General features: G+C 35.9%; 1 protein-coding gene across 2 annotated transcripts; it reads left to right on the top strand.

Moving 5' to 3' along the window:
* The first annotated feature begins 177 nt into the window (after nt 1-177).
* On the top strand, nt 178-12,914 carry LOC111808644 (suppressor of mec-8 and unc-52 protein homolog 1). 2 transcript variants are annotated; one of them, XM_087129610.1, is made up of 16 exons: nt 178-373; nt 1,041-1,251; nt 2,374-2,526; nt 4,931-4,979; nt 5,668-5,751; nt 6,262-6,365; nt 6,997-7,083; nt 7,156-7,209; nt 8,448-8,543; nt 9,695-9,822; nt 10,052-10,178; nt 10,282-10,341; nt 10,427-10,530; nt 11,227-11,327; nt 11,925-11,976; nt 12,678-12,914. In XM_087129610.1, the coding sequence occupies exons 1-15, from the start codon at nt 345-347 to the stop codon at nt 11,972-11,974; spliced, it is 1,437 nt and encodes a 478-aa protein (XP_086985736.1). In that variant the 5' UTR covers nt 178-344; the 3' UTR covers nt 11,975-11,976; nt 12,678-12,914. The 2 variants fall into 2 exon arrangements, with proteins under 2 accessions (XP_086985736.1, XP_023550527.1); XM_023694759.2 differs by having other exon boundaries at nt 180-373; nt 10,427-10,534.
* Nucleotides 12,915-13,085: the final 171 nt, after the last annotated feature.

The following is a 13,085-nucleotide window of genomic DNA, read 5'->3' as shown; positions in this document are numbered from 1 at the left end:
GTTATATGAACCAAGACATTGAATTCTTTTTCCAAAAAGTAAAAATAGGGTGTTGGGCTATGGAGGTAGTCCAGTAACCTACCCAACATGATTCGGTAAAGAAAAAACATGGATAAGAGGCTCGGCCCATATACGTGTTTCGTGTCCAGATTATCGGCCGAACCAGAATACGCACATCTATATCCTCCATAACAGCTTCTCGCTTAGCTCAGCTCAGTCTCGGTTTTGGTTTTGAAGCCGTTATTTGGCATACTATTCCCGGCAAAAAAAGAAAGAAAAAAAGCCCTAATCTATTCTTTCCCTTGCCTTCCTCTGGTTGAATTTTGCGCTCCAACCTGCCCAGCATGTCTACACTCGAAATCGAAGCTAGAGAGTACGTTTTCTTTTTCCTTCCTCTCTTCGCGGTTTCTTAGTTCGATCTCTCATTGGTTACCCAGAAATTTCAATGATTGAACTGGGAGTAACGACTTACTCCATGTGCTAAATTTTTGAGTTTGATGTACTCTAGTTTCTTTTCTGTATTTTGATTCTTCTTTTCGTGGGTTTTTCAAACTGCTTGCATTGCGTACTATTATTCATTTTCATATTTGTACACTCCTAGTTTCATAAGTTTTCCACGGTTCTTCATTTTTCATATTTCTAGTTACGTTCTTTATCCAGTTCATATTTAAGAGTTATTGGCCTTCTTTGGGTTAAAAGTAAGAATGACTTTTTCGCTATTATTGCACATATACATGTTCGTCAGTTGCTCTTATCGCTTGCTAACCAATTTGCATACGTTTTTAATTGTACTGTTACTGCGTTTCCGATGATATGCAGTCAAGAGTCGTATTTACTCAATTTACTGTAGGGTGTTATCTCAAAGCCGTCAGTCATATGTTCCATGTCGACCCGATTATTGATCATAATGCTGGCTTATTCCGTCTCTCCCGTTCTCTACTGGAGACATGTCGTTTATTTTTAATGCGTGATTAGATCTGATGAATCTTTTTTATCATTTTCCTGGAAGAGGAAAAATTTCTGATATGCTTTCCTTTCAGTGTCATCAAGATCGTGCTACAGTTTTGTAAAGAAAATTCATTGCACCAAACATTTCAGACGTTACAAAATGAGTGTCAGGTTTCTTTGAATACCGTAGACAGCATTGAAACTTTTGTTGCCGATGTAAACTCTGGACGGTGGGATGCTATATTGCCTCAAGTGTCTCAACTTAAGCTTCCAAGAAATATATTGGAGGACTTATATGAACAGGTAAAGTTAAACAAACTGTACAGTTATTCAAATATTGCATCAATCATTTCTAATTAATCTAATATATTATCCTTTATGGAAAGTTGTTAGAAATTTTTTACTTGGAAAATACCTTGAGAAGGATTTTCCTGTATAGATAGATTTTAGTATCTTCAAGCATGTAGTGGGTTGAAAATTTAGATGGAAGGGTTGACAAATGGCTTAGTGGCAACATTATAGAGCATGGGGCTCTAGAAAATATCTGGAACTCAAAATTTGTTGAAAGAGGGCCCTATAGCAGCATTTAGAGTTGTAAGCTTATTGGAGGTTGGGCTAAAATCATCTACTACACTATTCAATGAGTTCTCTTGTAGACATGATTATGTTTTATCTTCCATCTGATTTTTTATTAATTATTTTTATAAGAAACAAAGATGATTCACTTTTGCCGAGATATTGTGGAATTTCCACTCTTCTGCGACTTTTTCTTGTTGGTACATTCTTTATTATATTATCAAATGAAGGTTGTAGACTTTCAACCAAGAAAACCTTTCCTTGGAATCTAGAAAGGTAATTACCCAAAATATTAATATCGTTGTTTGGACAGCTTCATTGCCTCTAGGTCAGAAAGATTTTAGAAAAAGCCCCCCTCCATGCCCCAAGTCCATCACGTTCTCCTCTTTGTTTGCACAAAGAAAATTGTTTTAGTCGGATTTTGAGAACACATTTTCACAAAGGCAGTTGTGTTTTATTTTTTTTGTACGTGGTTGGACTTTTAGTCTCTTCCTCCTTAATTTGAAACCAGAATACAATTGATGGAAATAATTTACAAAAGTCAATTAAGAGGATAAAATGCCAGCGGAACACTTCCACCTAGTAAACAGACAAGCAAAGAAAGAATGAAATCCCAAATTCCACATTCTGAGGTCAATAGTAAGTGCCCCCCCCCCCCCCCCCCTCTGGTTCACAACCTTTTTAATACATGAGATTGGTGGTTAGTATTAAACCCTATAAAATTTTGTTGGAACAGTATATTCTGTACTTTTATTGTTTGATTGCATTTGTCCTAAGAAAGTTCTTCAGGTTTAGCAATCTTGATACACTTCAGATTTTGTAACTACCGTCTTGTAATTCTTTTTCCAGATTGTATTAGAAATGATTGAGCTTCGTGAGTTGGATACTGCTCGTGCTATTTTGAGGCAGACTCAAGTGATGGGTGTCATGAAGCAGGAGCAACCTGAGAGATACTTGCGACTTGAGCATCTATTAGTCCGAACATACTTTGATCCGAACGAGGTAAGGATTGATTCATAAATTGAAATGACCTTTTCTAATGCAGGTTTTCATTTATTTATTTTGTAAGAAAAAAAATTCTATTGATGTATGAAATTACAAAAGTTGGGGGAAACTCATATCCAAATTGGATAAAAGGGAAAGGATACTGTAGTAGTGGAAAAAAGGGAAATCATAGATACCAAGTAACGACCAAAAAGACAATAGCATTAAATCCTTATCTTTAAATATCCTTTGGTTCCTTTCTTGTCAAGTAAGCCAAATAAAAGTCCTCACAATATGCTTCCTGATGAGCTCCTTCTCCTGTTTGATGGGATGTCCCAAAAAAACATAGGAGAGAAGGAACACTGGGCAATTGGGAGTGCTGCTGACCATCCAAGTAGAAAAGATGACTCACCAAAATCTTGTTGCATATTCAAAAGCTACAAAAAATGACTTTAAGATTTGGAACAATTCTGGAATGACACAACGATGAGGAGAAATGTTCATATATGGCATCCTATGTTGGAGTTCGTCGTTTCGTGGCTAAGCTCCCAAAGGAAGAATTTCAATCCCTTTGGTTAGTGATCATCATAAGCGAAGCACATTCTTTGATTTCTGCTTCAATTCAGTTTCTCCTCAGCCATAATATCAGTTTATCCACCTTGGCCAATTTAGTTTCTTGGAGGATGACAATGGTTCAATTTTGTTTGATGAAATGAGGCTTTTTAACAAGAGCTCTTTTCTCCCTTATCTCGAACCTCTTACATTCCATGAAATAATGATCAAAGAGGACCAATCTACCAACCCATTGTGATAGAGGATGATGGTTTATCATAATTGATGGAAGATGTAAGCCCTATTAATTCTTGGAGTCCTTTTGTCTTGTTTCTCAAGGATTGAGTCTTCTGGAAGGATTTGGTAGGCCGAGGCATATGCCTAGACCTATAGTTTTTAGCCAAGGGAGTTACACTATAAGGACTAAAAGCTTCAAGCAACCGTTTGTTTATTGGGTTCTGTACAACTTTAATTGGCTTGTAGATCACAACCATTCATCAAAAGCTTCCTCATCGTTAGCTCATGGTCATTAGTTTCTTAGGTTTAATGAATGAGGAGTTCTATTCTCTATTTTATATGTTGTTTATGTGAATAATCATAATGTTATTTTTTTATGAAGCCAACTTCCATGGGGAAGAAATGAAAGAATAGACATAGGGATCTTGGGGTGGCTTCTCCGTCTTCTCAAAATTTCTCATTTAATTTTGCAGAGATCAAGATTAGTTTTTTTTTTTCTTTAAATAATTTGATCAATAAAAGAAATAGTTTCTTTGGTTTAATGAATGAGGATTTCTATTCTCTATTTTATATGTTGTGTATGTGAATAATCATAATGTTATTTTTTTATGAAGCCAACTTTCATGGAGAAGAAATGAAAGAATAGACATAGGGATCTCACGGGGCGGGGCGACTTCTCCGCCTTCCCAGAATTTCTCGTTTAATTTTGCAGGGATCAAGTTTAGTTCTTTAAATATTGATCAATAAAATAAATTAGTTTGGAAAATCTTCATTTTGATGGTTAATTTTCAATGAGAGATCCATTCAAATAGAAAATCTTGATATGCTAATAAAAGTAAAATAATATTTCATAAACATTTAAATCTGTGGTATCTTGTATATAAATGGAACAGGGACAAGGAATGCTCTCATTTAGCTAACGTAAAAAAATTTATTCTCACTTCCTCTCCCATCCCCCAACCTTATAGGGGCGGGTCCTTGCAGGAAAAAAACATCCCTAAATTTACAAGGACAATAAGGTTAGCCTAGAACAAAAGGAGCCAAAAACAAGGAGTAAAAACTACCAAGGTACACAATTACAAAAATGAACTTCATCTCACTTCCTCTCCCATCCCCCAACCTTATAGGGGCGGGTCCTTGCAGGGAAAAAAACATCCCTAAATTTACAAGGACAATAAGGTTAGCCTAGAACAAAAGGAGCCAAAAACAAGGAGTAAAAACTACCAAGGTACACAATTACAAAAATGAACTTCATCTCAAAAGAACGAGAGATTGGTAATCACAAAAGTCCTTATTAACCAAGGCCCAAACCTCCTCCAAGAGCTGTCCCCATCTCTAAAGACCCTCCTATCTATTTCCAGAAAAAATGTTTGAAATTGACACCCACGTGTGTCCATGCTAATATAACTCATTCAAATTTGTACTGCATGGGTCTGCTCAAGTGTGTTAAATGCTTTATTGAGTGTTAAATTTTTGTTTCTCTGCACCTCAGTTAATTTGTTATCTATAAGTCAATCCTGGAAATGTTTCCCTATTTAATAAAGGGGGCTAGATAGTTAGGGGCTATGCTTCACACACACACAATTGAGATGGTTCGTTTTATGCTTAAGATGTTAATTAGTTATTATGACAGGCTTATCAAGATTCAACAAAAGAGAAACGCCGAGCGCAAATTGCACAAGGTTTTCAACTTCACCCATATTTCATTTCTTCATCTTCTGGGTGCCCTTAATCTTATCTTGCTCAAGAATTCAATGATTTCACTTAATTATCGGTAAAGTAAAATTTGATGACACATGGATAATAATAGTGTCATGTCCAATCAAATCCTAATGGCCCATGTTAGTTTCATATATACACAGAAAGTACTGTTGATTTTTCCAAAATTAAGAAGTTAATGGGAAATATTACTCACTAACTGATACTTTATTGAACCACTTTAAAGAATAGAAGATTAGTGACAACATCTGGTGGCATTAAACATTCTTTTACCTATTGTGGGGCTTCTTGGTAAGACTAATTGGGATTGTCCCCTTCGAGCGTTTAGTATTTTCTAGTAAATACTGTTCCATTCATTCTTTTATTAGATTTTAAAAATGCTAGCTGTTCTTGTAACCTTTTATCTCTTCCTCTAGGATAGGTTTTTCATCAAGGACTCAATCAAAGTTTCATTTTTAAGACATGAGAAGATCTAAGGAACAGGTTCCATGTATTATATCAGAAAAAATGGGTAAAATTTGGATATTTTTTTCTATTTTAAATTGTTGGATGTATGTTGAGTTTTTATGTCATTTTTGGTTGCTCATACACGAGTACTTGTGTAACTGCTGCTGAGTGTGTGTTGGTTATGTTCCTATTTGCATTTTACAGCCCTTGCAGCTGAAGTTACTGTGGTTGCACCTTCTCGATTAATGGCTTTAATTGGCCAGTCTCTAAAATGGCAACAACACCAAGGTAATATGAAGTTGTGTTATACTTTAGACATTAATAACCATTTTGCTAGATTCCATGACAGCTCAGTTTTCCCCTAAAATAAGGTTCCATGAAAAGATGGTAAAAAATCTCGCTATTCAGGTAATTGATACCTCAGTATACCCCCCCCCCCCCCCCCCCCCCCCCCCAAAAAAAAAAAAAAAAAAAAAATCTGATAGAACATATACGGAGATATTTTAGGTTCCATGGGAAAATGGGGTTAGAGTTCCGCTATTTAGGTGTTGTGTAATTGAAACATTAGCTTACCCAATAAATAAAAACTATGATATAAGAATATTTGGAGGTATCCAATCATTTATCCTCGAAAGGATATCAATGTTTGATCACCAATTGTGGAGTACATATTGTGTAAATTATGAGCTACTAAATATCATTTTCCCGTTAATATGTCTAATACATTGGAAGATGGCTCTTAAAGTGGTTTAGAAGTGTTTTCATATGGTTGCTGCAATGAAGTAGTTCTTCTTTCAGGCTTACTTCCTCCGGGAACGCAGTTTGACTTATTTCGTGGAACTGCTGCTATGAAACAAGATGTGGAGGATGTTTATCCAACAACTCTTTCTCACACAATAAAGGTGAAAATAGTAAATCCAATGCTTGTTTGGATGTTCCATGATGCATGATTTTTGTATTTGTTGATTACTATTATTATTATTTTTAAGACACCTAGTTTTTATGTGGCAAACTCTCTTGCGATTCCTTTCCAGAAGAGAATTTCTAGATGCTCTGCTAATCTTTCTCAAGGCAAAGGTGCAACCAAGTCAATCGCTTCCCTTTTTGAGATAGGGCACCAATCAACATGCTGAACAAAAGGTTTAGGAAGCACTCTTGGATCATAGAAATTAGAGGATAAAGATAAAACAAGAGGTGTTAACACTTGGATCACATTTAGAGGCACTCCTCCTTTTGTCATTTCTTGTTAGGTCGTTTTCTTTTAGATTGGAGCTTCTTTCTAGGTTGCTGCGAGGCTGGTCCTTGTTTGGCATCCGTGACTGTTGTTTTTGTCGGCCATTGTCTTTATTTTTTTTTTCTAGAGGTTGTATACTTCCATCTTTTCTCAATAAAAGAAAAAACTTGTCTGGAATATATAGGAACAAACAAGAGGATTGATAAGATGTTTATTTGTTTTTTCCTTCCTTGATTAGGATCAATTCTTTATGTATCTCCTGTTCAATTTTGTCATAATTCAAATTAATTTGAATGCAGTTTGGTACAAAAAGTCATGCAGAATCTGCTCGGTTCTCACCAGATGGGCAGTTTCTAGTTTCTTGCTCTGTGGATGGATTTATTGAGGTATAGCCATATAGATGGATGGGATGTTTGAGAATTGTCCATGTAGCTTCTTTAACTTCTATTTACGTACAGGTCTGGGATTATATAAGTGGTAAACTCAAGAAGGATCTTCAGTATCAGGCTGATGTAAGTATGCTTGCCCTCTATCCTTTGTTGCATCGTCATATCTTTTCCATATGTAAGTTCACTTAGTTTGATATACTGAAAGCATTAACTGCATGCACATTCTTTTCAATTTTGTAAAACGGGGAAGATACCAGGAGAAAAAGTCAAACATGCATTTAAAATTGACATAAAATTAATTTAGAGCACAAAATAGTTTAAATTAATTTAGAGCACAAAATAGTTTGGAGAGTCGGCATAAAAAACAGTTACAAAATAGCAGGAGTTTTTAGATAAATAACATTAAAATAATATTAAAAGTGACACAAAAGGAAAGGACTTGATCTAGGATCCCTCTGCAGCTGCACGCTCCCTCCATTGAAAGTGGTCTATGCTTTGTCTGTAAATACAAAGAGTAGCAGAAGTATGTAAGCAACCTACTTGTAGGCTTTCGTTGAACCTCATCCTTGTGACGGTCTCTTAGCTATGTGCTCATATACGGTCTCTGGAGGGAAATATATGGCAGTTCAGTTCAATTGGACCAAATTGGTCCAACTGAACTGGCTAGGTCTGGTTCAATTGGATCGGCTAGGTCCGGTGTGCTTGAATCGACTCATCTTCTTCCTCACCCTAGCTTACCCTTGGACAATGGTTTTTGCTGCAATCTCTTCCATTGATCACAACTCACGATACACGCCCCACGTGCCCTCTACTCCTTCACCAACCTCGTAGATCTCATCATGCTGAATCCAACAAGGCCAATTTCATCAAATTCCATCCAGAGAACGAGTGAGATACAGTAGCTCAAACTTCGCAGTAAACTCAGAAAACTCACCTGTGAACCACAACTTTGATCTCCTTCTCCGTTCGTGCTACCTTGCCGACGTCGTGGGTTTTGATCTCAGTCTTCTCGTTCTCCCTCTCCTTCCGTCAAGTTTTCTCCTCCAATCCAAGCTCCACAGTCCGTTAAATCACTCCAGTGCCCCAAATCCAGCGAAATCTGTGAGGAAAGTGTGTTAAGTCACCTCCTCATTGTGCCTTGCATGCCATAGCCACCGTATGCCAACGACAGGGTAAACGGCGGCGGGGTGGCCAATGCTGTACTTTAAAATTATTTACTTCTTTATTTATTCTTTATGCACTTATTTATCCTTACTTGTCCAAGTCATCCACACATCTCACATTTGCCCAAAACTCAACATAGGGGTATTACAATAAGTTTCTTGTTGGTTGCATATTTTAACATGCAAGTGGGTTTACAGGAAACTTTTATGATGCATGATGATCCGGTCCTTTGCGTTGATTTTAGTAGAGACTCAGAGATGATTGCTTCTGGTTCACAAGATGGGAAAATCAAAGTGAGTTCTGAGTTCAGCTTCTTCAATCACTTGTGTAATCATTCTTTCAGTAGGATGTAATCTGTAATCATTTCTATGCTTGTTTGTGTTGCTTATTATTTATCTATCTTAAACACGCAATTTAAATATGTTGCTAGAATAAAAAATTCTCCATACCATTGTGTGTGTGCATTACGCTTTATTTTCTAGAGAGATTTTTTTCAGCGGCCGTGTCTACTTTTGTTTAATATTATATTCTGGAGGGTTATGGAGGCAGAGTTCTGATAAAGTTTAGTCCTACACTATGGGAGCATAAAATTTATCCATTTTACGAATAGTAAACATTGGCTATTTAATCTCTAATGTAAATACGAGGAATGTTAAGAACAACCAAACTTTTTACCAAATGAGACGCATTCACATTACATGGTGAGTAGTTACAGAAGGTCTAGGAAGCATCAAGGCAAGGGCACCCCATATCCCAAAGTGAAGGATTAACAAGTTCGACTGCATTCTGAGGCATTATTCCTTTATGGTGGGGCTGCCGTGGTACATTCATTGCAAGGTTACGGTGGAGGGCCTTGACAATGCTCGGTATGGGTCTGTTTTTCTTATCATTTGGGGTTCATTTGGTCAAAAAAGGGAGCCATCCTCTATGGTGGAGGTCATTGTGCATCCACTGTTAATGATAAGATTGGATCGTGTGGCAAGTAAGGTCTTGTTTTTTCGCTCAGGTAATGAAGTCCTATGCTGGCACCATAGAGTTGAAATAAAAGCAGACTTGGAAAGAATCACAAGAAGCTATTGTGATTTGGTCCATTTAAAGCCTCAAGTTGGAGCCTTCCCTTGGACATTCCTTACCCCCACCACCTCCACTCTTTTTTTGATTGAACGCAAGTTCTTTTTTCTTTTCATTCATTCTTCTTCTTCTTTTTTTCTTTTTTTCGCAAAAAAAAAAAAAAAAAAAAAGAAAAAAAAAACTAAATAAGTAGAATATAATATGTACAATGAGGTAGGGATGTAGTATCTAAGTAATTATACATTGGTGTACTAGCATTAACTTGTACTCTTTGACTGCTTGTCTTTGATACCTTAGGAAGCTATTGGTTATTATTGGGACAATATTCTGTTACTTTCAATCATTGGAGATCCATATTTTTGTCGTGATCTAGGTATGGCGTGTAAGGACTGGCCAATGCTTGCGGCGTCTCGAACGTGCTCATTCTCAGGGAGTTACGAGTGTTGTTTTCTCTCGTGATGGAACCCAGTTGTTGAGTGCATCTTTTGACACCACAGCAAGGTTGGTTCAAGATCTTGATTGTTGCTATGAGAATATTTTCTATGTTTGCTCTAGTAGACATTACTATATGGTATATGTTAATGGGAATTATGGTTTTATGTGGTTAGTTTTTGGCTTTTTTTTAAATGAAAAAACTTCATCTTTACTTTCTTCCCCCAAATTAATTCTTGGATGGTCACGACTTCTTCCTTTTTAATGTTATAACTAATTTGTGTTATATTTGATATAGAATCCATGGCTTAAAGTCTGGGAAACTATTGAAGGAATTCCGTGGCCATTCATCATATGTGAATGATGCAGTCTTTACTAATGATGGAGCACGTGTCATTACCGCATCTAGTGATTGCACCGTCAAGGTTGATCATTATTTTGACCATGTTCTATGACTATTGACTGTGCAATGTAGTTGGCAGGCTGGGATCGTTCCAAGTAACATAGTAAATTTGTTGTTCGTTGTAGGTTTGGGATGTGAAGACAACCGATTGTCTGCATACGTTCAAGCCACCGCCTCCATTAAGGGTTTGTGAAACTGCTTTAATAGATGAGATATATTAACACAAAAAACTTAGTGTTGCTCACCACTGTTCACTTTTTGGAATCCTAGGGAGGAGATGCCTCTGTGAATTCAGTTCATATCTTCCCCAAAAATGCCGATCTTATTGTTGTTTGTAACAAGACATCGTCAATATACATCATGACATTGCAAGGGCAGGTACTTTTGTTAATTGCTAAGCTAGGAGTGAGATCATTTTCTTCCCTCGATTGTCTTTCTAGATAAGAGACTATTTTATTGATGAATAAAATTTACATGGCACAAGGCTGTGAAAACCAATTGGTAAAACCATAGAAAGGTTGTAGTAACAAAAAGTGCCCCTATCAACACTACGGTGAGGGTTTCAAAACACTGTTCAAATTGCATAACCATCCTACCCACATTTTGAAAAAATAATGTTCTTCTCTAGATTGTCATGGTAGACAAATCAATTAACCTCTTGATATGTCCACGTGGATGTCTTCAAGTATCTAATGATTAGGTGTGGCATTGAAGTTAACTGGTGCAGCTATTGCTGGATTGTTCTCAATAATTTCAACATATTCTCTCTTTGCTCTTGCGTTCCTACACCTTTATGCAAACAAATGTGGAAGTATCTGCTTGCATGACTTTGAAGCTGAATCACTTTTTGGTTTTTTTTTTTTTTTTTTTCCAAATTGCTTTGACATAAAATGTAGTTGCATGGGTTACGATGAAAGTTTTTCTGAACTCCGAGTAGGTGGGATATGATGAAAAAGATTTTTTTTCTTACAGATTATTATGATGATCATGACACACTTCAGAAAGTTCTGCAGAATAATGTAATTAATACAATTACTATCTTGGCTTATTAATCTATTGCTTGCATATAGGTTGTCAAGAGCTTCTCATCTGGTAAAAGAGAAGGGGGAGACTTCGTTGCAGCTTGCGTATCACCAAAAGGTGAATGGATATACTGCATTGGTGAAGACAGGTCTGTTTTCTTATGTTTTGGATGCATAAAATTAAGTCATCCAGCTGTGTTGTGTCCTCTATTTGTCATGTTTGGTGCAGTTTGCTTTTTTTTTTCTTTTTTTCCAGACGTGGGTATACACTGTTACTAATTCTAGTTGGTACCCTTTTTACTGAAATATGATTGTTTGACCTTACCAATTGTAATTTCATATGTCGATTTGCGTAAGTATATGTTGATATTTCCATCATGGTGAATCAACATTTCCATTATCTCTTAAAAAAGATGAAATATAAATAAAATATCAACAAAGTGGACTTAATATTAATAAAGAAGAAATTTCAACTTATTTAAAATGGGTGAAATGTTTATTTGTTTATTTAAATATTTTTTCTTATTTTTATATTTAAAATTCTTTAAAAAATATCCATCTACATAGACAATTGATCAATATTTTCATTGCGATTTCTTTAAAATTTATAGCTCGAAATTTTCATCAAGATTGACATCTAAAACCACATATATGGTCTCCATTTGCGAGTTTTTTCATCAACAAATTTATTTAATTATTTATTTTTATTTTTAACTTATGTTCTTTAATTTGTCTACCATATGCAGGAATATGTATTGCTTCAGCCACCAATCCGGTAAGCTGGAGCATCTCATGAAGGTATGTGTTTTGTACTCCAATTACTTGGATTTCTCCTGGCCGATTCTCAGTTGCCCAAAGACTAGAACACATTTCTTATCAATGTGACATTTTTATCTGGCTATAGTATTTTATTTGAATATTTTGATGAAATCAGAGTTGGCTCGCCCATGTATAATTTATAAATCATAATTAAGTAGGTTAGTATACTTTAGGTTGCTGTTTCTGTCAGTTGCCCTAGAGTATAGTTTTGATCCTCCAATGCCTCTCCTCACAATACAAATGAATGAGAACATGGAAAGGCTGTAGGTAAAGCCTATTGTGTTGGTTCTTCTACGCGAATAAGCCATCAAGGAACCTAATTTTAGGAAAAATATATGAATGGTTCTTTGATAGAAGGAAATTAATTACATTAAAAAACTTAATCGATCATCCATCGAATGCTTTGAAGTTGTTGAATACAAGTTTGAATCCCATGTAGCTATAGGAAACTCATAAAACCACTTGGTGCCATGTTGATTGTTTTTGGTGCATAAAGGAATTCCTCCCTCATTGGTACGTTTGCAAGACATAACTTTCCTTTTTCTTGGGCTTGTTATTTTATTATTGGTTTGAATTGTTACATATTCTTTGCACGACTGGATGCTAGATTGTTTAAACTTGAAAGAAGCTCAAAAAGGAAAATATAATGATACCAAATTCTTTTAATTTGTTTCTGCTAGGTTCATGAGAAGGACGTGATAGGTGTGAGTCATCATCCTCACAGAAATCTAGTTGCTACTTATAGTGAAGACAGCACAATGAAATTATGGAGGCCTTGACTCTTCCGCCCATGCCTACTATTTTAAGTGTAAAACTTTTAACACTTGTAGTTGTATTCATTTATCTTATTTGCAACTTAGTTTTCTCGATAAACTAATGATATTATTTAAATGATGATAATCCATGTATGGAATCTTGTGGTGGTGTTGCCTGAGCATGCTCCGTGTAGAGTATAAAGATAAATTGGTGATTCGATTTGTTAAGAGAAAGACAGCCAGCAACCCTGCTAAAATTTTATATGAACTCCTTTCTACCCGTCACGAACAAGTTCTAGTCTTTCATATGAGTGCGTTATTTTGTACTTTGAA

The sequence above is a fragment of the Cucurbita pepo genome, chromosome 13 (assembly GCF_057944985.1).
Source record: "Cucurbita pepo subsp. pepo isolate OVF chromosome 13, ASM5794498v1, whole genome shotgun sequence".
Lineage (NCBI taxonomy): Eukaryota > Viridiplantae > Streptophyta > Magnoliopsida > Cucurbitales > Cucurbitaceae > Cucurbita > Cucurbita pepo.
Note: the sequence above shows the minus strand (reverse complement) of the source record. Positions and strands in the feature narration are given on the sequence as shown.

Excerpts from the sequence above, each read along its gene's own strand:
- LOC111808644 (XM_023694759.2), top strand. The coding sequence starts at position 345 with ATGTCTACACTCGAAATCGAAGCTAGAGA. Across the intron at positions 374-1,040 it reads CTCGAAATCGAAGCTAGAGA|TGTCATCAAGATCGTGCTAC; the intron begins GTACGTTTTCTT and ends CTTTCCTTTCAG. Across the intron at positions 9,823-10,051 it reads TCTTTTGACACCACAGCAAG|AATCCATGGCTTAAAGTCTG; the intron begins GTTGGTTCAAGA and ends TATTTGATATAG.